The sequence below is a fragment of the Amblyomma americanum genome, chromosome 9, assembly GCF_052857255.1.
Source record: "Amblyomma americanum isolate KBUSLIRL-KWMA chromosome 9, ASM5285725v1, whole genome shotgun sequence".
Classification (NCBI taxonomy): domain Eukaryota; kingdom Metazoa; phylum Arthropoda; class Arachnida; order Ixodida; family Ixodidae; genus Amblyomma; species Amblyomma americanum.
In genome coordinates, this window is record NC_135505.1 from 144,692,626 (window position 1) to 144,717,462 (window position 24,837).

The 24,837-nt window shown below is 48.4% G+C and overlaps 1 protein-coding gene across 1 annotated transcript; it reads right to left on the minus strand.

Annotated features, from left to right (window-relative positions):
• Positions 1-4,506: 4,506 nt before the first annotated feature.
• On the minus strand, positions 4,507-23,234 carry LOC144104730 (uncharacterized). Its single transcript, XM_077637891.1, has 2 exons — positions 22,110-23,234; positions 4,507-10,726 (listed from the first exon to the last, which is right to left on the minus strand). The coding sequence occupies exon 2, from the start codon at positions 10,694-10,696 to the stop codon at positions 8,426-8,428; it is 2,271 nt and encodes a 756-aa protein (XP_077494017.1). The 5' UTR covers positions 10,697-10,726; positions 22,110-23,234; the 3' UTR covers positions 4,507-8,425.
• Between the last annotated feature and the right edge of the window lie 1,603 nt (positions 23,235-24,837).

Sequence of the window (24,837 nt, forward strand, 5' to 3'; positions counted from 1 at the left end):
CACTAACTACAGTAGTAGTTGCGGAGTTTGCTAATTCATTTTAATAATTATTAAGTAGGCGATGACAACTACCTTCTCATAATTATTTCCTAGTACCTCAAAGGCCCTCCAGGGCATTGCATGAGGGATTCGCTGTCCCGAATGGCTCGAACCATGCAGGAGCAGGTTGGATAACTGCTTCGACAGAAGTTGTTCCAGTATGCACTGCAGTCCAGGTGAACATTGACTTGACACGCGAAGATGTTGATGCTCCGGGTGGATGGACCGTTTTCGAATGGCAGGTGCGAGGTGAAAGACGGTGTGTAGGAGTGATAGTGCAATGACTCAGAGGTGGATGATCGAACTTGTGGAAGCGGCAAAGTCCGTGAATTTTGGGCGCAATTCAATGCTGGAGAGGTTGTCTTTTGTTTTCAATGCCGCAACACTTGAGCAATCTGAATACAGAGGTCTTGCCTTCCGGCTTTGAAGGGCCTCAAGGAAAAGGTTTGAAAGGTTAGGCTTGATTTGAAAGGGTTTAAAGGTTAGTTTCTTTAAGGCCCCAAAAGAGCATGAATGTTTCTAAAGGTTTCAGAACGGAAAAATGTGTTATCAAAGCTTAAGGGAACGTTAACACTGCGGACAGCGGAACGACCGTTGACAAGTGGCATTCACGATGCCGCCGCCGCCACACCTGACCTCGCGATCGTGACGGAAGAAATTGGTTAGTGTAAGCACCGGCTAACGTGGAGACAGTAACCGAAGAATTTAACGAAGTTTCAGTTCATACCTCTAGTTTGGATTCGGTGGCATCAATGAAGCTACGTAATGGAAGAAAGAGGCATATTTAGGCCTCGTTTCGTAGCACGAGGCAGTCTGTAGCTATGGCTTACGTAGTATAACACTCAGATAATTTAGATTGAAGACAACAAGATTAGAGCAATGGGCCCTATCTTCAGCATCATCTGCTCTGCCTATCATCATAGTGATTAGTTTCGCGCTGACGTCTGCAAGCGCAGACGTCAGATGGCGGCTAAGGAGGAGAAATCTTATGTATCTGAACGAAAGTCTTGTAGCTGTTTATCTGGTCGCATAACGCAACCTGAAAACGGCACCCGTGTTGTGCTGATCATTACTGATTAAAGAATTTTGAAAGATCAGTTTTTTATTAATCTCTGCATTGTATTAAAAAGAACATAAAACATTTCATATTAAAATGATGCTGCACGTATTGCACATCATTCGCTATTAGTGGCACAGAATATTGCTTACGATCAGCGACATTTTTTTTTGTATAGCTGCGGCGCTTATGAAGTGATGCTTCAGAAGCAGCCGTGTTCATGGGATACGTTAAAATTCCTTTGAATATGTCGAAGCATTGTCCTGCACCATGCGCTCGCTTTATAAGCAAGTTACATTTCACTACAAGCAGCCGCCGCGGTGGCTGAGCGACTACAGGAAAGACGCGGGTTCGATCCCAGACGCGGCGGTCGAATTTCGATGGAGGCGAAATTCTAGAGGCCCGTGTACTGTGCGATGTCAGTGCACGTTAAAAAACCCAAGGTGGTCGAAATTCCCGGAGCCCTTCACTACGGCGTCTCTCATAGCCTTAGTCGCTTTAGGACGTTAAACCCCCATAAACTAAACTAAACTAATTTCACTACAAACGAATTGACGATTTGCGGAGAAGTTTCTGCGCATGCGTGGTGAAGGCGCAGGCAGCGCCCTCTCTGGGCGGTTTGGTTTTTGGTTGGGAAAACATGAGCCAGCCGTGCATTCCTGCGCTGTAGTGCGACGACTGATGTGAGCTGTAACTTCCACGGAACTGACATGTAACTGCAACGCGATTTATCTAAGCTAACCACGTGTTTTGCAAAAGCGAGACTTGTACGTAATAAAGGCCGCGACGACATACAAGGCGCAAAAGACGAACCCGTTGATGGGGCCAGTGATGCGCACATCCAGCACGTTTCGAAACGGGTGTTGCTGCTTTATTTCGCGCTTACTGCCGAGTACACACTGCTCGGTCGTTCTAGAAGAGTTTTGCCACCGACGCAGGAAAACCGAATGATATATACTAGTATGAACATTCACCATTAATGCTACAATGTGCTTCCTGAACAGCGGGAGCACGGCCGAGCGCAGCCTCGCGTATATCCGCGCATTCTAACGCTCCCGCGGCCCGTTAGCACGCAAAGCAACGCTCTGCCGTATCAGCACGAGCCGGGATTGAGATAGTACAACGGGTCCTTTAATAATCAGCTAAGTGTGCCCTGAGGCAAAAGGTGTTGTGTTAAGTTAGCAGAAACTCCGGCCCTATCAAGGAAGCGCAAACGTAAACGTCTGTGTGCATTAGGAAAGTGCATCCCATTATACTGTCACACTCGCCCGCGCATAGGCGCACATTCACGCACATTTTCACTTGGTCATTCGGCGCTCCGTTGAGGTAGCAGAGTGCAGGTATTGCCACACATGGTCGTTTTTCAGGCTACAACGCGAAAATGATTCGCTACACCCTGTTTCTAAAAACGGAAATGGGAAATTCTCCTCTTCCATCATACTCTTTCGTTAGCTGACACACGTTTCCGGCCAACAAACAACACTAAAACAACAAAACAAGCGCACATGAGCTGCTGAACGCTGCCTTGCGCATGCTTGCTCGAGAGCCCCTTCCAACCAAAGGTACCGGCGGAGCTTCTCTGTTTGCACGACAGGCGGCGCTCGCTTTTCCGCAAATGGTCAATTGTGGCAATTTGCTACAATCTAAAAAGCGATGCATGGCTAGTAACTCCCACTGTTTTTAATCGCCTAGCTAACCCAATGGTCGGATGCAGCTGAAGACAGCAGCGGCAAGTGCCTGTCAAATAAAGCCCTCCAGCCAATGGTGCCCACCGAGGCTCAAAAAATCGCGGTTAATTCCATTTCAACTGGAAGCCCCCCCACCCCCACACCCTCGTATTAAGATTAACCACGACATCATGACAATCGCTAGACGCCATCGGTTGCAGGGCCTCTCTTTAGATGCGTTTTCAACTAATTTCTTGCATGTTATCCGACTGAAGAGCATTATCAAACCCTGTCGCTTATCACGGTTCATTAGTGCGCCTAGATCACGGAGGAAGACTATAAGGAGTGGAAACTCCGCCGTCCCAGAAAAGGTCACAAGCCTGCGGCGCCTGGCGGCCTGGAAAGAAACGACTAAAATACAACGTCACGGCGTGCCCGCTGTAGCAAACACCCGTGTCGTCTGCTTTGAGCGCGCTCCGCCGGAGCCTAGATTTACTGAGGTTCCAGTTATCTTTACCATTTATAGAATTATTTTTCACCAATGGTCCAGTCTTGGCGATTTTCACCGCTGCGCTATTTTTTTCTTTGCAGTTCATTTTAAACGTGTTTTTGATATTGCGGTGATAGTTGGAAAATGCACTAATTTAGAGTTGACAGCGGCTGCCATTTTGTTCTCCATGAGTCGTGGCGAAAGCCGTGGGCGTGTCTGGGCCTACCATGCCCTCCACGGCCTTCAGTGCCGAAGTTACGCGGTGACCAAAATGGCGTCCGTGACGGCACGTCGATATCCCCTATTCTCATCTACAGTGCTTCAGGCTGTTGTACTGGACCATCCCAGTTGGTCGAAATTATTCCGGAGCCCTCCACTACGGCACCCCTTTCACTCCCACTTTATCCCTTCTCTTACGGCGCGGTACAGGTGTCCGCCGATATATGAGACAGATACTGAGCCATTTCTTTTCCCCCAAAACCAATTATTATTATATCCTTGAAGAACAGCAGCGAAATACAAAACAGCGCAACTTTTTTAGACAAGCATAGAGGAAAGGCGAACATCTTAGCCCTGGCTTTACTTCTTTTCAAGTCGGGGAGTCGAAGCCAGGAAGTCAGTGTTGAAGCCAGCGCGGTGCTGTTCTGTGCTTATCCAAAAGGTTGCGATCTCTGCCATGAATCGCCAACTAGCCCGATATGGCACGCTCGCTCGAAGAACGGTTGTATAATTTCGAATTCGGTTATAAAATGCCAATCGTCTGCGGTTATTTTTCCGTACACCGAATACGAGCCTGATCCTGCTGCCTGTGCTGTCTGCAGGTTTTCTTCTTCGGGGTATCTCAGGTTCTTCAGTGCATTGTCACAGAAGTTCGCGTGCCTTCGCTCATCCGCACTGCCAGATATTTATTGCTATCTACCTTTCGGTATTTCCGCGAGACTATTTACTGAACGACCCGAAGCCTGACTTTGTCTATCTATAAACCGCAATCCAAGCTTGTCAGCCTCTGCACTCTAAATGCCTGCACATCTCGCACGCTACCAGCTAACCGGAATATGTCGTCAGCAAACACAATTCCGTGAAGCCCCTCTACCTCTTTAAGCTGTCTGTTTTGCCAATGGCGCTAGGGGCGCATGCAGCTAGAGTAGTAAGGTGCACTGAAGCCAAAACATGTGGAAGAGCACAGCGCAATCAAATCTTTGATGAAAAAAAAAATGTTGCTCAGAGAAATAACACCAAGCAGGAGATGTGTATAAGTGATTTATCGGGGCTATCGCCCCGTGTGTTGGCATTTGACAGAGTTCCACCTCAAACAAACCGTGCTAAACCATCAGATATACAAACACGCCGCCAGAACAATACTCACGCTAAACATTCAGAGAATGTGTGACAACGTCAACCAGGACCAGATTCAATCGACACTGTATTCGGATACAACTCCAGAAAGAAGCGCCTAATGCCTCTCAAGGCAGGCACTCCAACCAATGGTGTCGACCTATTTCCATGACACTGCAGTTAGATAGCGCTATCTTTTTCGCCTACAAGGGATTAACATGGATTTACTGCAATGTCATGAAAATTCGTGTGCACCATTGATTGGCTGGACAGCCTGCCTTGGGAGGCATTTGCCGCCGCTTTCCTGAGTTGTATCAGACAACTGGAACAAAGAACCGCTGCACATGTGCATGAAAATAGGTACAAGGATTCCTATTCCTCCGCATAGCGACTGTGACATTGGGAGCCCTTACAACACACACAATCCATTTAACGAACCATGGTGCTCCAGAAGGACCAGTTTTATCACTCTCTAATGAACATCGCCGTTACTCTCCTACCTATACAACTTCAAAAAAAAAACATCTATGTTACTATATAGCTCCGAAGTGCCCATCTCGAACGCTCTTTAAGAACAAACCACAAGCTACCTGGCCACTGCTCTTGCGATTTGAAGAGATGTGCCAGAATCTTGGCACATACATTACCTGCTATTGCACAACGACGAGACACGCTACTGCCATGGTACAATTTTTCTGCGAACTACGATTTTACTCTGACATATTACCGGAAGAAACAAACTCGACAACAACATATCATACAAGAACGTTCTGCACTGAAGGAAAAGTACAGTACTTTCAGAGTTTTTTATACAGATGGTTCAAAAACAGATGCTCACGTAGGAGGCGCAGTGGTACAAGGAGATTGGAATGAAATAGTAAGGCTTCCACAATGTGCCTCCATTTACAATGCCGAATGTTACGCGACCTCTGTAGCCGTACAAAATTCAGTGAACGAGAACCTCGCAAACAGTATTACATACACCGACTCGCTAAGTGTGCTTACAGCCCTTCACTCTAGAAATGCAGTCACTCGTATAGTTGGTGATATCATACACAACATAGTAATAGCCACAACTAAAAGACAAAACCTAAACCTCTGCTGGGTACCAAGCCATACCGGAATTAATGGCAACGAAAGAGCAGACTTCTGCGCTGCTCAAGCTCGTTATCAGCATGTAAAGAAAGTAGGTATACCGTTCAAAGAACTTAATTCATCGCAAAATGACAAATGGCAGTCCGCATGCAACAACGAAATAAATAACAAATTACACAATGTAAAACCAGCTGTAGGTGATTGGAAGTCCTGCACCCACCAGGAACATTTTAAGGAAGTGATCATGTGCCGTCTTCGTAGGAACACACGCACCTCACGCACAATTTTCTACTGACAAGATCAACCTGTCTGCGAAGAATGCGCAAATGAAGTTACGATGAACCACATTTTAATTTCTTGTGCGAAACTGAAAAAACTAAGGAAAAAGTACTTCCCTCTTTTTATAACGAATACATTCCTTTTCATCCTGCACTGGTTTTTTGGAAGATGATGCAATTATTGATATATCATGTGTTTTTAGCTTTCTTAAAGAAACGGGATTTCTCAAGAGACTAAATTTTTTACCCACTGCTCTGCTTGAATTTCAGTACACCTCAGCCACATTCTCATGCCTGAGAAGAAGGCTGAGGCTTTTATTTTGATTGGTTGGGAGCCTTGATATCCTTGCGCAGCCAAAGACAGCTACTGAGGTCACTCAGCCCTCTTTAAAGCTTTTACTAGTAGCCATTTCTAAAATTTGTGTATGTGTTCACAGGTTAGTATTAACGTTTGAGGGCCTCTACACCAGGGATGATTTTTAAATTTCTGTAATAGTCAACAAAAGACTTTTCCTAAATCTTGTTCTTGGCACAACATGGCCTCAGTTGCCTATGTGCCATAAAACCCAACAGGACACAACTACTTCAAAATATCTCGAACCTTTAAACGTACTATATCACAATGATAACGCACTCTTGCCCACCACTGGAGCACCTGGGCATGGACAGGATAGTGCACAAACAGCAACCAACATCGCACAAACATACACGCAATCTGTAGGCCTCACCTGAGCGCCCACCAAATCCAAGCTACTTCTAATCAAAGAAATAATCTAATCTAATAATAATCTAATCTAGAAATCTAATACATAGAAATAGAAAAACAGCAAACCCCTAGGCACAGTACAAAATATTCAGCTTGGCCTACAGCAGCAGCAATACACCAAGGCAGCGCACAGCATACACCTCCTGCAAACTCAAAACAAAGCAACACATCTAGTCAAAGGCATCTCCAAACAATCACAGACTCAAGCGAAGAAGATACCCTACGCACCTTTGACGCATATCACAACCTCACTAAAACACACCCAAACTGAACTCAAAAAAATTGAACATATGTCAAGGCAGAGCCGCGCCTACCCCGACACGCTAATACCACCAAACTGCCACAGCTGGGATTACATAACAACTAGGAGGAAATAAAAATAGCATACACTATTCCAAAAAGGCACCACGGCTTCAACTTCAGTCCACATACAATCGAAAATACCAGCACCAACACAGCAAATGACTATATGGGGCCCTGGGCTTGAGGGCAAATTTGCAGAAATTAAGCGCGTTCATGTCTTTACCCACAAACTTGGCGTCCTCCCCGTACAAAAATTTCTTTAGACAGTCTATAGACTGTCCATAGAATGCTGTGTATAAAGTCTACAGACTCTATATATACACACACCCTAGAGAACAGTCTATAGGCAATACAAATCCTATACACAATCTATAGATATATGGCCATACAGTTTTCGTAGACTATTATAGACAATGAACATTGTCTCTAGACTATGAATAGACAAAAGAAAATATCCAAACGAAGGCAACAGAGTCTATAAGAAGTCTATAGACTGTGTATAGACAATTTTTGTAAGGGCTAGCGTTCCCAACCCACATATATACGCTCACTCTCAGACGAGCGCTGCACCGCACCACCTGCTGCGGACCACTTTACCCTCACTACATCTGGTAATGGAAATGCTAAAACCACTCTGCGTGCCTCCTGTTCACTCCGCCATCCCACCCACCTCGAGCTCATAGGAAGGTTTTAACTTTGCTGTCAAATAAAGTGAATCCTGTCTTCTCTATCACAAATGGGAAATATCACCGGTTCTTCTTACTATATCATCATCACCAGCTAAACTGTGCCCACTGCAGGACAAAGGCTTCTTTCATATCTCTCTAGTTAACATTTAACGACCCAGAGTTATCTTGCCTTCGGATCATAACAACGCTTCTTCTTGGTTTCGGCATTGGTTAACCCACATTTGTTCTTTGACCTTCCCTGCCCTATTCCGATATATATCTAGATGTTACGGCGATCGTTTTTTTTTCCTTTTCATAGTTCGCTGTGTTCTCCTCAGGTTAAGTCGAATCGTTTTACAGCGATAGCTGTTAGGCGTCCGCCCCTGGCTTGCACGTCGCTGTCGGCCTAACCGGTGCATAATAACCGGTGCGTTAATAACACCCACCGACCAGGTGGACGTCCATAACGCACTCACCTCATATCACGTTCAACATGGGTCGCAGCAGCCTACAGGTGGCTCTGTTTTTAACAGCCGCCTGCCAGTGAAAGGGTGCACCACTTGACACACTCGTAACCGTCCTGTGTTTTTTTTTTTTGTCGACCCCCAAGTTTCTTTACATGTTGACTATACGACCCTGTCTATGCACTGAAAAAAAAAATTAAACGTCAAACAATAAAAGCTGCGCGCGGTAGTTTTGATTGGACGGTGACGGGTCTGCTCTGTGCTTAGTGGTGTGCATCGAGAACATCGCTCAGGCGCACGAACTTCCGTATGTGACGGAGGCAGGGTTCCGGCAAGTCATCCAGCTGCTTTTTGCCGTCCTCGCTGGGATTGCACTCTACCGAATCGAACACCACGCCTGCGAGGCGCATGAACTCGGTGAAGTCCGCCAGTCGGAGGGTGCTCTTAGCAATCAGTTGCTTCGCTCCAGCTTCCTCGATGGACGCCACCGATTGAAGCTCCTCTATCAGTGCGGGGGACTCGGAGACCTTCTCGAAGGCATCTGCTGTGTACTTGGCACTGGTGCCGGTGACGTAGGCGGCAGCGCGCTTTGGCAAGGCCCGGTTCCTATGCACAATACCTTGTATGTCCAAACGCTCCTTCACCATCTCACCGCCCTCGTAAGTAAACTGCAGGCTGTGCAGCGTGTAGATGTTTTCAAATTCGGGCTTCAAGAGCTCCGCAACGAACTCTGTGAAGGCGGCGGGGCACGGAGGTTTTAATGTGAATGCCCGCAGGGTCCGGCTTCGGTGCATTAGGCTGGCCAGCGGTGCCATGTCCAGGCGACAACGGCTCGAGAAACGGACATCCAGGGTCCTGATGGTTGGATTGTGGTACACAGCATCACATATAGCGGGTGCGCATTGGTTCCAGCACTCGCTGCAACACCCGCTTTTCAAATCCAGTACCAGGTCTTTGATACAAGGCGCCCTCTGGATGAGCTGCACGATGTCTGTTTTTGCTGGATCTGTGGCCCCGGTGGCGCACAGAATCGAGAACACTTGCAGGGTGATTTCCGTTAGGTTGCCGGACGTTGTCACCCGGTCCGCAGCGGCCTGGAGGATGCCGAAAGTTACACCAACAGCGGCACCTCTCCAAGGCTCGAGGCCAATGTCTGGATAGTAAACGATGCAGCGGCTGTCGACCAAGACTCTTTTCTGCACGCCACTTTCACACAAAGCGCTGCACATGTCCAAGGTGTTCTCATGGAGGTCTGTAAAGGTAAGCTTCTCCAGAGTCTTGTTCCTAGCGATAGCTCGCAAAAATCCCTTGCACTCCAAAAGACAAAAGCCCGACATTGAGAATGTGAGTTCTTTCAGGGACGTGCTGTCAGTCAGCAGTGCGGTTATCCAGCGTGCTACGTGCTGGGTTTCCTCGGAGTGGTATTTTTGGCACTGTCGGCAGAACTGCATAGGAGGCTGGGCATTCACAGAAGCTCGGTCTTCACTGGCGGCCTCTCTGTTGCGTTCGATGAAGCTATATGTGAGGGTGAAGAACTTCAGCGTCTTGCTCCTGTTTAGAAGACACTTTATCGGGGTGGCGTAGGCAAACTTGAGCATGAACACGTTTAGGTCCAGCCTAGACAGCACAGTGTTCTCCGACAGGGCAAGGCAGATGGTCCAGACGTCGACCTCCGAGCTACCAAGTGGATCCGTTATCTTCAGTGATGTCAGAGAAGTATTTGTCTGTAAATATCTAGCAAGGCCGTGATCCAGGTTGCCTGGGCCGCAGCGCCGACTGCCACCATCAAGAAGCTTTGCGTGGAGCGAGAGCTCCTTGATGCTGCCGTTTTCGAGCAGCCCTCCCCTGAAGATGTTGACGGGCGGATTGTGCACATGCATGTTGGAAGCCCGGAAGACTGTCAAAGAAGCAGTGCCTGCAAGGAGGGGCATCAGGTGGCCCAGGAAGGTGCCTTGTATGTCTCCGCGCAGGGAGAGTGATTCCAGGCGCGTCAGAGAAGCTATGGCCTCTGCGACGTCTCTCAGTGAAATCCGCATCCTGGGTGGCGAAAATGACAGCGTGATCCTCTTCAGCCCTCGACTATCACGAATCGTTCGGCACATGATGCCTTGAAGCCCGGCGATTATGTCGTCATTGATGGTCGCTTCGACAACACAGTGGTGCTGGGCTATCAAGTGGTACATGTATAAAGCCACCTTCAACTTGTCTTTTAGCCTGGCCCCCAGCCTGAGGCACGTGCCGTCGCTTGCCGCCACGACGGAGAGCTCTGAGGCGGACATCTCCTGCAGCTCCAGCCCGATCATCCAGAGGAGGCGGTTCCAAGCCTTCAAGCTTCCAAAGATGTGGCACAGGCGGCCTTCCTGGCTCGTGCATGGCCGGCGGTGGTCGACGGCAAGTCCAGCGTACCGGCTAGGGCTTCTGCCCATCATTTCCAGTGCCTGTGGAGGTGCCACCTCGAACGCTTCGAGCAGCTTAACTCCAAAAGGGTCAGACTCGACGGCACAATCGTCCTCTTCGTGTCTCCGCTTGGGCATCACGGTACCTCCGGCACATCGAGGACAGGCCTGAAAGAAAAGCATCAAGGGGTGGTTAAGACCAGTGTTGCAACATAGAGGACGCGGCACGTGCTTCCTGAATATAAAGGGAAAAAATTCTGAGGGCATTTAAGTCCGCTTAGGTGCAGGAATGCGAAAGCATGGAATTTCCAAGAGCGCAGGTTCTTTTCCACGGAGCCTGTAGACATTGCATTTTTGTTGTTTAGTTTTGTTCTGTGTATTTTTATTTTTGAACTTTCATTTCTTCCTTTTTAATTTTTGTTTACTTTTATTTAATTCCTTCAACTTTGTACTTTTTTTTCATTTTTGCTGATTACTAATTAATGAATAATTACTAATCACCCACTACTCAGTAATTGTTAAGGGTATATGGGTTATGTCAATTATGCCACTGATGACGTCATAGTGTGAGCTTACGCGGACGGACGGACAACGGTGAGCCATTAAAGGCTTTCGATTTAATACATTCTAAAGGCTGTCAATTTCATAAATTCTAAGTTAAAGTAAGGACAGCAGGGACCAGCAAACGATCAGGTGGCCAGATTAGATAAGCAAGTTTCAGGGTGATTGATGGTCCCAGCTGGAGTAAGAAAGGGTTGATTGAAGATAATGGACCTAAGTCCTCGTGTTGTGTGCCTCGTGAGTGCTCGTGTTGTGTGTCTTATTCTACGTCCTTGTTTTTTGCGCTTTTGCGCTTTTACGTTCAGCATGGTAAACCAAATCGCCCAAACTCTGCCTTTATTGACCTAAGTAGGTTGACGTTGTTGATACACGCACTTCACTGTCAGCCCCTTCGGAGACGATGCGCAGAGGACTCTCAAGAACAGACGTTTAAAGTTGCCTGCAAAGCTATGTGGTAAAACGTAGCGAGCGTTGGCTCATCCCAGTGGATCACAGCATGCTTACGAGGACAGATGGGAGAAGCAACTAGCATGCAAATGGAAGCATGAAACTAGGCATGAAAAGAACACACCTAGTGGACACGATCATGCAAATAGCAACTTTGTTAATGCAAAAAGGTCTGAATGAAAAGCTGACTGAAGACTTAATTAATTCGGATTGCAGGGCTTCTTTTTTCTGTTCTTTTATGAGCAAACTATTAGTGAAGACGGATCGACACGTGGAATTACTTATTAATTTATATAGAATTTATAGAAACAAGAAAACGGTAACATTATAGGTGTTTCGCCATTTCTACTCGTACGCCAGCCTGATCGAAGAGGTTAATTATAACAAATAAACAAGCAATTACAAATAATACTTGACATCGAGAACATCGAGAACGCCTTCGCATTGGACACATGCACTTAGCGACTTCATTCCTGCAAAGAAAGGCACACCCACATGCGTACAGTGCAGCGAGATGTTTACCACAAATCACATATTAATATCCTGCACAAAACTTGAACTTAGAAAAAAAGCATTTCCCTCCATTTTATGACACGCACATCCCATTACATCCTCGCTTACTTCTAGGAGAAAATCCACTAGTCGAAACCTCTTCTTTTGTTTCGTTACTAAAAGATGCAAATGTCCTATACCTGCTGTATAGTGTTACAAAATAATCTTTAAACTCCCTCACACCAAACAGACATATTTAAAACTTGCGTTTGGAGCATGATGGCCCTAGCTGCCTATGTGCCATGAAACCCAACAGAACACACAATATATAACACTGCACTTTTGTGCCTCACCTGACAAAGTCTAACCTGACGTCACAACCATGAATTGGCTGTTGAAACGAAAGCTAATATGAGAGATTGAATTCAAGAATAGGTTGGTCCAAGGAGGAAACAAGTTGGTCCAGAGGTGCAGGCGAATCCCACGAGGATATCTATGTTTACTATTGCCTTGCGCATAACAAAAAAATACGTAATCATATTTGGCTGGAGCTAGCCCATGTGAAGGGCTACACTGGGTTAATTGCGAATTTCTTAAGATCTGCTTGATACGTTGAATAAAAGCGGTGTGACACCTCAGACGCAGTGCACATAGTCTACGTACCCTGCCAGTGCTCACATAGGAGGCCTATTGGCGATTTTCACAACCTAAAAGGGGCGCCTCAACTGATCCAATATGAAGGCTGATCTCGGGGGTGGCCTAAGTGGAATCGGGCTTGATAAACTCTCGCTTGTTTGTCTATGGAAGCAACTTCGCGCGAGTCATTTTCCCTTGGGTGTAAAGGTGTAATCGAGGAACAATGATCAGTTCACGATAAAAGATCCCCCAGGTGGTCGAAATTAGGAGCCCTCCACTACGGCACCTCTTTCTTCTTTCACTCCCACCTTCCTCCCTTCTTTTACAGCGGGGTTCCGGTGTCCTCAGAGATGCCAGACAATTACTGGCGATTTCCTTTCCTCAAAAAGCAATTTAGAAGGCCCTAACGAGCCTTTGACAAAAGTTAAGAACAGTGACATCAATAATAATAATTGGTTTTTGGGGAAAGGAAATGGCGCAGTAATCTGTGTCATATCTTTGGACACCTGAACAGCGCCGTAAGGGAAGGGATAAAGGAGGGAGTTAAAGAACAAAGGAAGAAAGAGGTGCCCGTAATGGAGGGCTCCGTAATAATTTCGACCACCTGGGGATCTTTAACATGTGCTGACATCGCACAGCACACGGGCGCCTTAGCGTTTTGCCTCCATAAAAACGCAGCCGCCGCGGTCGGGTTCGAACCCGGGAACTCCGGATCAGTAGCCGAGCGCCTTAACCACTGAGCCACCCCGGCGGGTGACATCGACGATGACGAATTCTGCACAGGGGTGAATGACTAGACCAGGCCATCAGGTAAGGAAGACCTAAAGATTGTCAATTTGCCATGCGGCTTCGCGCAAAACAATCTAGAAAAGTACTCTGCCGCTTGCGTTGTAACCGATAAAGATGCGTCCTTTTGTGGTTTTTAATTAAACAATAAGTTTTACCCACGCGCTACATGAAATGAGCACGTATTTATAATCGTACGAACAGGCGAAAAGCGCGACCAATGAAATCGCCTCTTCCCGCACGCGCTGTCATTCTGCATCAATTTAGCCCGTTTTGTGCCCTCAGTGTTTTCTATGCATTCGGTGGAAGGCCGCTATTTATGATTATTGACCTTCAGTCATGTTCAATTCTATGATCGAATACAATTCAAGAACGAAGCAGCAAATTCCTCCAAAAAGGAGACCCCCAGCCAATGGCGTCGACCTATTCTCCATTTCTGACGGAACAACGCAGAACAACGGGGCAAGAGACAAGCGCTGACTTACAACTTATTTTTATTTCGAAGAAACATGGCTTCCTATAACATCTTTACATCCTCGGAGCAGACCGGCACGGTGGCTCAGTGGTTATGGCGCTCGGCTACTGACCCGAAAGATGCGGGTTGGATCCCGGCTGCGGAAGTCGAACAGTCTATGAACAAACCAATTAACCCTCGGCCCTCAGTCCCCAGCGGCTGCGGAGCAACTGGACAAGGCGACGGTCGCCGCCATTGGAGTGTGAAACTGGCAACGTTTAACGCTAGAAACTTATCCAGCGAGGCTAGCCAAGCAGTATTGCTCGAGGAACTAGCAGGCATTAAATGGCGTAGTGAAGTTAGGAGGACAGGTGAGGCGTATACATCACCCTCGACGCTGTGGACCAACAAAATTTAGGTTACATGCACTGGAGAGGTTGCTTTGCCTGCGAGCTTCTCGAAAGCGGGTGTATTTTGGCGCGATGTAGCCAGAATTTGTTGGGCTACAGCGGGGAGCATAGCCGCGCTTTCGAAACTCTAAAAACTGATATGGATATTACTTACGGTGGGCTACACACCTGCACCCCTCTGTTCCGGGGTCCCTGGTCATGGCACAGGCATATTCAGTAGACGCGGGGCGATGTTAACCGCTTCCTAGGAACCGGTCCCCCTTCTTAAGTCCAGGGTCTATGCTCAGTGACCCGGCGGATGACTACACCTGTTAAGGGAATCAAGCACGTCTCGAAACGCCGTTTTTTTTTTCATTTCTTTTGGTTGGCATCCTTTCCCACTTAAGAAGTCCGGTCGAGTTCATGTAAACGCCGCTTCTGTTCCCAAAACTGGCACAGGTTCGCGCAGATTAAGGGGCATCCCCCTCTCCCCTTTTCTCAAAAGAATACAACAGCGGGCGACAGACTCATCTTCCCTCGCGCTAACCTCTTCTGCTGGCAGAACAGCAAGTGGAAACGCGCTTTGTGAATGAGGATTTTTTTATTTCGAAAATTTGCCAGTAAGTCGGCTTTCCCGCACGCCTACAGGCTTTGCGCGTGCGCAGGACGTTACTAAAGAGGTCCATTCTAGGCCCCTCTTCTGGGCCCTCGCAAATGCACGCATGGTGCCCGCACGCGCCGGCCTCAAGAGAGAAGACGCAGTCAGGCACATCAGTGTCCTTATGTCCCGCCTGTCGGCTGTGGTTAGGCCGAGCCAGCAAAAAAAGCCCAACGCACCGTTGCAAAGGAATTTGCGGAGAAGGTATCGAGGAAGCTTAGGCGGACCCGGCCCCGCAAACTTATTTCGCTTGGCGGCATCTACAGAAGTGCAGCTACTGGAAAAACGCCCATTGTGAATTAACCACGGCACAACTTATTTACTGATCGCCCCATAAAAGCATGGGCGATTAGTTGCGTAGTGCGACATGAACAACACTTGGTTTTTGATGATTTCATGCAAGCTAACTTAGGTTCTTTGGCTGAAAATTTACTCGACAAATGACAGCGAATTATCCAGTCATTAGTAAGACGCATCTAAAAGGCACAGCTTGGGATAAAACGCGGCCTGCCGAAAGCAGCCACAGAGGCTGCACTGCGACGCTTGCTATCGCGGTCGTCACGTGACCGCTTTAAACTCGGGGCAAGCCTGCCCAAGTGTTTGATCCTCTTAACGACACATCTATCAGTGGGTTGCTTAATACTTCCACACGGGATGGCGTATAGGGCTAATTAAGCGCCGCCAAGATGGAGCTGCCCTTTGCACCCGCTGTCGTTCATGCTTTTATTTGCTTGGCATATAAAGAAAGTTCTGGCTTTAATTTAGGCTATAAAAGAAACAGATGACAAAGGCTTTAATGTATCCCGACGACATAGTCTTGTCAGCTGACAACGAGCGAGATTAGAAGAGACTAGCGGATATCTTTGGGGACGAGGCTGGCAAGCTTGGGTTTTAGCAGACTAGGGGACGAGGCTGACAAGCTTGGGTTACGTTTCGGATCGGAAAAATCGGCCGTAATGTCATTCAATGGTAACAAGACATGCGAGTACGGAACTCTAAATACAGGAATGCCAAATGTACAACAGCACAAATATACCTGCGAGTGAGTATAAACTAAGGCAAAAACCACTTACGCAGTTACGGAGAGCTATTGTAAAAAAAAAAGCAGAAAGAATGAGGCAGTAATGAAGCAATTTTATCGAACTTTAATAAAAATGAAATAGTGGGCAGAAAATAGTACCCGCCGCAGTGGCTCAGTGGTTAGGGCGCTCGGCTACTGATCCGGAGTTCCCGGGTTCGAACCCGACCGCGGCAGCTGCGTTTTTATGGAGGAAAAACGCTAAGGCGCCCGTGTGCTGTGCGATGTCAGTGCCCGTAAAAGATCCCCAGGTGGTCGAAATTATTCAGGAGCCCTCCACTACTGTACCTCTTTCTTCCTTCCTTCTTTCACCTCTTCCTTTATCCCTTCCGTTACGGCACGGTTCAGGTGTCCAACGATATATGAAACAGATATAATTGCGCCATTTCCTTTCCCCCAAAACCTATTATTATTATTCGCAGAAAATGGAAAGGGGTAACGTCCCCGGTGATTTCGGTGGCTAACGCTGTACAGTGCGTCAAGGCAGATATCTTGCCCCGTCTAGAAACAAACCAGAGGGCAGTGGGCCGCCTAGTGCTCGGAGCCTATGGGGAAACTATGAATGGAGCTACCGGGAAGATAAAGGCTAGGCAGGGATTGAAGATGCGCGCAGTAAAATATGCATTGAGGGAAAGCTTAAGTGCCTGGAGGAACAAAAGTGTGCAAGCAGATCATAACTGCATATACCTGAAAAGCGTCGACACAACAAGGTGTAAGAGGCCCAAAAGTCAAAGCCAAAGCACTAAGCCTGTCACAAGTAAGGTCAAAGAAACTGACAGCTAGATTGACGGACAGAATGAAAACAAAGCAGTCGCTAGCAGTGTACCGGGCCGGTAAAAAACAAATCAGAGGGGGAGGAGGAGGGACTTTAATGGAACAGGGGAGGTCTGCCTGGTTGTCGGCCTGGCATGTTACTCTAGGTGAGGGTGAAAGAAGAAAAGATTAGAGAAGGGGATGGTGAAAAAAAAAAGGGGGGGGGGGGCTCTGAGAAATCAGAGGGGAAAAGTTCATCAACTCAGGGTACTGAGTTGCCCGCCAATGCCTGAGCAGATTGTTTTATACCCGTGTTATACCCGTGTTACACGGGCGTTTTCAACGACATTTCAGTTAACCGCCAGTTGAGGATTTCAACTGCCGTTGAACTCAACTGGAATCGCCAGCTGTTACACGAGCACTTCGCGTTCAGTTCAGTTAGCACTCTAACCACATGTCCTCGCGTCTAGAGCGAAGTTTAAATAAGAAAAAAAGCAGTGTGTGCATTTTTCTTGTTGTAAATGATCGTAGTGTATATATTCTTTACTATAGTGACAATTATTTTTGTGTACTTTTAGCTTTGCGGTAGAAATTTGCGGGTTCGAAGCACACTGAGCCAAGACAATCCAGTAAGAGGGCAAGTTTTTCGGCATGGAGGAAAATGTTTTTCGGTCTGTAGGTCACCATCTTGTCAGTTGGCCGTTCAACTGGGGTCCCCGATCTCAGTCGAACTCAACTGCCGTTGAGATTTCAACGGCAGTTAGCACTGCCGTGTAACACCGCTAACTGCCGTTCAGTTGAACTGAGAATCAACTGAACTGCCGTTGAAAACGCCCGTGTAACAGGGGTATTACACGGGCGTTTTCAACGACAGTTCAGTTAACCGCCAGTTAAGGATTTCAACTGCCGTTGAACTCAACTGGAATCGCCAGCTGTTACACGAGCACTTCGCGTTCAGTTCAGTTAGCACTCTAACCACATGTCCTCGCGTCTAGAGCGAAGTTTAAATAAGAAAAAAAGCAGTGTGTGCATTTTTTCTTGTTGTAAATGATCGTAGTGTATATATTTTTTACTATAGTGACAATTATTTTTGTGTACTTTTTGCTTTGCGGTAGAAATTTGCGGGTTCGAAGCACACTGAGCCAAGACAATCCAGTAAGAGGGCATGTTTTTCGGTCTGTAGGTCGCCATCTTGTCAGTTGGCCGTTCAACTGGTATCTCCGATCTCAGTCGAACTCAACTGCCGTTGAGATTTCAACGGCAGTTAGCACTGCCGTGTAACACCGCTAACTGCCGTTCAGTTCAACTGAGAATCAACTGAACTGCCGTTGAAAACGCCCGTGTAACAGGGGTATAAGAAGCAAAAGCTTATAAGCACAAGTATACACTGAAAGCAAGGCACCCGAAACATAGCTGAGAGAAAACTGACGCCAACCAATATTTTTAATACCCCTGTTACACGGGCGTTTTCAACGGCAGTTCAGTTGATTCTCAGTTGAACTGAACGGCAGTTAGCGGTGTTACACGGCAGTGCTAACTGCCGTTGAAATCTCAACGCAGTTGAGTTCGACTGAGATCGGGGATCCCAGTTGAACGGCCAACTGACAAGATGGCGACCTACAGACCTAAAAACTTGCCCTCTTACTGGATTGTCTTGGCTCAGTGTGCATCGAACCCGCAAATTTCTACCGCGAAGCTAAATGTACACAAAAATAATTGTCACTATAGTAAAGAATATATATACTACGATCATTTACAACAAGAAAAATGCACACACTGCTTTTTTTCTTATTTAAACTTCGCTCTAGACGCGAGGACATGTGGTTAGAGTGCTAACTGAACTGAACGCGAAGTGCTCGTGTAACAGCTGGCGATTCCAGTTGAGTTCAACGGCAGTTGAAATCCTCAACTGGCGGTTAACTGAACTGTCGTTGAAAACGCCCGTGTAACACGGGTATAACTTTACCACCATTTCGGGACCAACTCGGTCCCTTCATCAGGGGTGACTAAAGTGTTCCAGCAGCAGCAGCGGGTTGCTGCCTTCTCTGTCCCTTTGTTAGCACGTGGCGCAGTCCACTAACGTACGCGGAGGGGAGCGTTCCTCGAGTCCTATTCATCGCCGCATTTGTGAGCCGGATGTGCCGTGACTCCACATGTCGCCTCTTGAGCAGGTTTGGCTCCATGGCCAAGTCGCTCACCTCCTCGAAGGCTATCCGGTGGTTGGCGGGCTCGCAGTGTTCGGCGAAGGGGTTGGATTCGGAATTCATTAGACGGATGTCATTTTTGTGTCGCCCTATTATTTGGTGGAGGTTTTTGTTTCGCCGATGTGCGATAAGCCGGCGATAAGCGATAAGCCGGCGAAACAAAAAACCTCCACCTAAGAATAGGGCGACACAAAAATGACATCCGGCTAATGAATTCTGAATCCAACCCCCTCGCCGAACACTGCGAGCCCGCCAACCACCGGATAGCCTTCGAGGAGGTGAGCGACTTGGCCATGGAGCCAAACCTGCTCAAGAGGCGACATGTGGAGTCATGGCACATCCGGCTCACAAATGCGGCGATGAATAGGACTCGAGGAACGCTCCCCTCCGCGTACGTTAGTGGACTGTGCCACGTGCTAACAAACGGACAGAGAAGACAGCAACCCGCTGCTGCTGCTGGCACACTTTAGTCACCCCTGATGAAGGGACCGAGTTGGTCCCGAAACGCTGGGTAAAGTTAAAAATATTGGTTGGCGTCAGTTTTCTCTCAACTATCTCAAGATCCTAACTATACACGGAATTCCGTCGAAGATATTTTCGTTCAAAGCATCAGAAACAGTGCGGAACATTTTAATGGGTTGCGAAAGTATCCGACCGATCCTCAGGGATGAAAAAGTACACTTTCCTGAAATCCTCGGCTATGGCAGTTAGCAGCAGAAGATTTGACTCGAGACACAGCAAAAGATAGCCGGAGGGAGGCGGGGATAAAACAAAACATGACTATCTAAGGCAAGGTGGCGCTTGCAACCGCCCCGATAAAGCCAACCAGTCTGACACACATCCCACGTTGAATTTTCAGGGTTGCCAAGATTTTGGTGTCGGGAGGCAGGCTGACCCTCTTGCTCGCTGCCCGACAGGCAACGCGCCATTTTGTCTCACTTTTACTGCTGAATATCTAATCTCATCTAGAATAATCAGCGTGGGAATGACGCCGTTCGCGCGCTTTCGAGAGTTTCGTCTGCTTTGGCCGCGTCTCCAGCGCTCGCGCTTGGCACTCGAAAGTGCCTGGTCACTCGATATTAGCAATTGGCTGCGACGACCTGAGCGGAGAGGAGGATATAGCGGCAATGTGCACCGCGGCCGTACAAGCGGCCTGCCAGCCAGCCTGAATGCCGGCCGCTAGCATCAGAAAAATGCGCTAGTATGTTGTTTGTTCGCGTTCATACCATGCTCTGGGAAGTCCAAATTCAAAAATGAATCAGTTTTGAAGGTCGTTGGCCAATACCGAGCTGCTGGATACAAGCAAATTTCTTCTCATAGCCGCTTTGCTGCTGTTGCCCAAAGCGGCTCGATCGCCTGGCGTCTGTTTCTCCGCTCCTGAAGGCGTCGCGGAAATCGAGCATATTTTTATATTATCATGAGACGGGGTTCACAATAAATCCGTAGCGAAAGTAGCACCTTGATTACAGCGCTGGTCAGTTCCGAAACGCCCTCAGCTGCGGCATCGATGTGAAACCGGCTAGGCTTAGTGACGAATACGGCAGCTCGGCGCACCCGCGAGCGGCGTCGTTGCCGAAAGGTCGGATCGCTCGCTGATTGGTTCAGCGGTTTGCGACTCGCAGTCGCGAGGCTGCGAAATCGAGCAGCGAGCGACTGGCCCGCGACTGTCGCTTTTCGACCAACGCGACCGTTTGCGACTGTCGCATTTCGACCAAAACGGTCGCGCGACCTCTGCGACTCTCAAGTGTGAATGGGCCCTTAGCCTCCAATTTCCGGAAGCTAACAAAGCGCGCGGAAATCGCACTGGGAAACCACGACAGCAGAGTTAAGATACGAAGGATTCTCGGCGCCTGGTCCTCGCCTAATGTTAACCGGACTCCTTTGTGCGCGAGTCAGCACACGGATGAGTCACCTCGGGGAAAGATGGCCGTGAGTAATCGCAAGAGAGTTGAAGATAAGCCTCACTACTGAACCATTCCGCGCCTTTGACTTCAGATGGGGTAAATAGAAAACCCACTTTTCACCTACGAGAAAAAAAAAAACGACAGTAATCCCGCACGAGCTACTATGCCCCTCATACTTTACGAGAATAGCATTATAATCGGATGCGACGGAAGAAAGAAGCGGTAAATTCCTCTCAGCAAGGACCTTCCAGCCAACGGCGTTTACTGACTTTAATGACGTCGCTATTAATCCACAGTTTAGGGATAAACTGAGCGTGACCAGGCCTCCTCCGCGGGACATTTGCTGCTTTGTTATTGAGTTGTATCTGACTATAGCACCACTATATAAATAAAGAAACAAAGAGAACGAGACAGGAAAGCATCGCCTGTTGGCAAAAAATATACTCCAGCTCTAATCCAGCGTGGCAGTTTTGAATTAATCAAGCCTCAGTTGTATCAAGAAAACTGTTGGTGCTGTCCGCGGAAGCGTGAAAGCAAGCTAACCAGGCATGCGGTCTAGGTGACTTGTGCGGGCATAATTCATTAAAAGCGAAGCCCGCGCGGATTCAGAGAGCGAAAATTTCAGTAGGTATTTACACTATTCTTTCGATGCTTCCCTGGTCAGCGGATAGCCACGTGTTCACGTCCGAACACTGGCACCACGTATCTTCTGAAAAACACGCCCAAACACTGACATTATCTGTTTGCCAAGCGCAAAAGCACCCTTTGCCCGTCAGACCCTGGCCGTTGCAAGAAACTCTCAACTCTCATAAGCACTCCGCACAACGCCCCGCCGCGGTGGCTCAGTGGTTAGGGCGCTCGACTACTGATCCGGAGTTCCCGGGTTCGAACCCGACCGCGGCGGCTGCGTTTTTATGGAGGAAAAACGCTAAGGCGCCCGTGTGCTGTGCGATGTCTGTGCACGTTAAAGATCCCCAGGTGGTCGAAATTATTCCGGAGCCCTCCACTACGGCACCTCTTCTTCCTTTCTTCTTTCACTACCTCCTTTATCCCTTCCCTTACGGCGCGGTTCAGGTGTCCAACGATATATGAGACAGATACTGCGCCATTTTCTTTCCCCCCCAAAAAAACAAAAAACAAACTCCGCACAACAAAAAAGATTTTGGTAAAAAAAATAGCTTCAACTTACCGTGGAGGCCTGGATGGAAGGACCGAAGACCGACCTCGCTGTGGTACTCGCTTGTCCGCTGTCGCCGATCTGCTTGCTTCCCTGGACTGACGTCTTCGCGACACTGTGAGGGACTGAACGCAGATACGCCAAGAGACCCCCGAAGATAAAAGTAACCCGAAGGAGAGAAGGAAAAAGCTTGTGGGGGCGAGGGGAAGGCTCTGAGCCAATGCCGTCACATTCCTTTTGCCTGGCTTTGACAAGGGTGATGCTAGCAGCCTCCAGAGGAAGGGTGTTGGGGAGGCCCGCTGCGAAAGACTGCCCCCCTCTCAGTAGAAGAAAAGGAAGGAAAGAACGTCTACAGTGGCTCCGCCCTTTCCCTCTTCCATGGCTCCGATGGTGTCGTCTACCTCGGAGGCTGCCGTGGAAAGTTGTAGCTCGTTCTTTCCGCCACTGCTACTTAGCTTCGCACGGGCGGGGATAAAGGCCGTCGTGGCCACGTTGATAAAGTAAAACAATGTCTTTGAAGTAGTAAGCTGGAGTGAATTCGAGTTCCTGACCGTCGGAGTCGAAGGGGAATGTCCGGTGAGAGAGCGCGCTGGCGGCGGCGACAGCAGCCTCATTTCCCTCAAGGCCCAAGTGAGCAGGCGTCCCCGGTGTAGACGCTGTTTTAGAGAAGGCGGTAGGCTAGGTACGGTACCCTAGCCTGCTCGACGTTCTCTCAAAGGCGGAGGAGCGGCTTCTGCTTCGCCTGTATGCTAATACTTTGCTCTGCCCGGCAGCTCTCAAACACTTCGACCCTTCTTTCTCGGAAAGCTGTACGCACTGTGCGGAGGAGTCATCGGACATCTACCTCATGGTGTAGGCCTGCCCCTCCAACCCTCGCGTCCCCCTTCACCCCAACCCAACACAAGAGGACTGGGAGGCGACCCTGGTCGGGTGTGTCCGGGCGGCGGCCGACGCTACTGGGGTCCCGAACTAGGGACCTGGCCCCCTCTGACTCAGCTCATGCCTATCCCCCTGTATCTGCCCATAAATGTTTTCTACCGCCACCACTGCTAGCTTCACACTCGTAGAAGGAAGGTTTTTACAGTGGGATACAACTCAGGAAGGAAGCGGCTGACGCTCTTCAAAGGAGCCCCTCCAGATAATATATATATAATAATTGGTTTTTGGGGAAAGGAAATGGCGCAGTATCTGTCTCATATATCGTTGGACACCTGAACCGCGCCGTAAAGGAAGGGATAAAGGCGGGAGTGAAAGAAGAAAGGAAGAAGAGGTGCCGTAATGGAGGGCTCCGGAATAATTTCGACCACCTGGGGATCTTTAACGTGCACTGACATCGCACAGCACACGGGCGCCTTAGCGTTTTTCCTCCATAAAAACGCAGCCGCCGCGGTCGGGTTCGAACCCGGGAACTCCGGATCAGTAGTCGAGCGCCCTAACCACTGAGCCACCGCGGCGGGTCCAGATAATGGCGTCGACCAATTTTCATGATGCCGCGGTTAGTCGAATTAGGCGCTGTTATTCCCAATTCATCTGTCATCCATTGCGATTCCACGCTAGCAGTTCCAAAGGAATCGGTTAAGGGGGAGAATCGGTCGACGCCATTGGCTGGAGCGGATTCTGTAAAAAGAGCATTTACCGCTATTGTTGTGAGTAGTTATCGTATTGTAGCGCGCAATGCCTCTTGTGGTAGCCTGACTTTTGTCCTACTCCCCCCCTTCTCTGGGGCCATAATTTTTTGGACTTCGAAGAAGGAAAAATGCCGAGGAGCGCAGCCCGGGGTGCCTTGATTTCCGCGTACACGAACCGTACATGACCACACGACCATTTTGTGCCGCACGAAAGTTCAAGATGCCTTCGAAAGTGTGGTAAAGTGACGAATCGACAAATGAAAGAAAAAAAGGGAAACACAACTGTCGTCTAATAACTTAACGCTTAATTCGTTTGTTTTTTTTAAAAGACCCGAATACAGCAGCCCGGCTTGTCGAGACCATTGGCGCGCTACTTTTGCGGCACGCTTGCAGGATGCAGGCTTTTTCGTTTCCAGGTAGCGTCACCATGAAAGAAAACGCTTATAAGCGTTAAACCTAGTGAGGACCTTCAGCGGTATTTTGAAATAAATAAATAGTTTCATGAGTTAAAACCACACCTGTCGCTGACAGTTTTTCTCTCGGTGAATAATATCCACAAGATAGTTTCAATTTGAAATGAGAAATAGCAACGGAATCGGTCTTTTTGTGAAAACGAATCGTTCCCTTTAATGATGCAACCGCGCCTGTACTTGACCACTGCATGTGTCAGCTCGGGAAACGCAGGGAACCTGCGTAGCAAACAGCACAAGCGCGACACGGACAAATTTAATGCCATTGAGTGCTTACTGCCTTATAAGGTTTGTGTGGCCGTGGTGCGGTTCCTAAAAATTTAGTGGCAGCAGCCTCGCTGCCATTCGCGAACTACTGAGTTCGCCACAAGTCAACCGCCCAAGCAGTGCGTAGGCAGTGAAATGTTCGCATCTGCTCTAAGGCCTGAGAGCCTCCCGCCCCCCCCCCCCCATAGCGTCCACTTCCCTCCTCTTCCTTTGTTAGCCCTCAGCACTGTCACCTATTTCGCACTAAAGTATTGTACAACCTTCCGGCAACGAGTGTCAGCTCATTGTGGCGTACGTGGAGCATCGTGTCCTTGTAGTTCGATGTCAAGACAGAAAGCTGGGCTTCGAGAATTCGCAGGTGGAAGAGGGCCTGTA

Bases quoted from the DNA above. Each gene is read 5' to 3' on its own strand.
- LOC144104730 (XM_077637891.1), bottom strand. From the start codon at position 10,696: ATGCCCAAGCGGAGACACGAAGAGGACGATTGTGCCGTCGAGTCTGAC.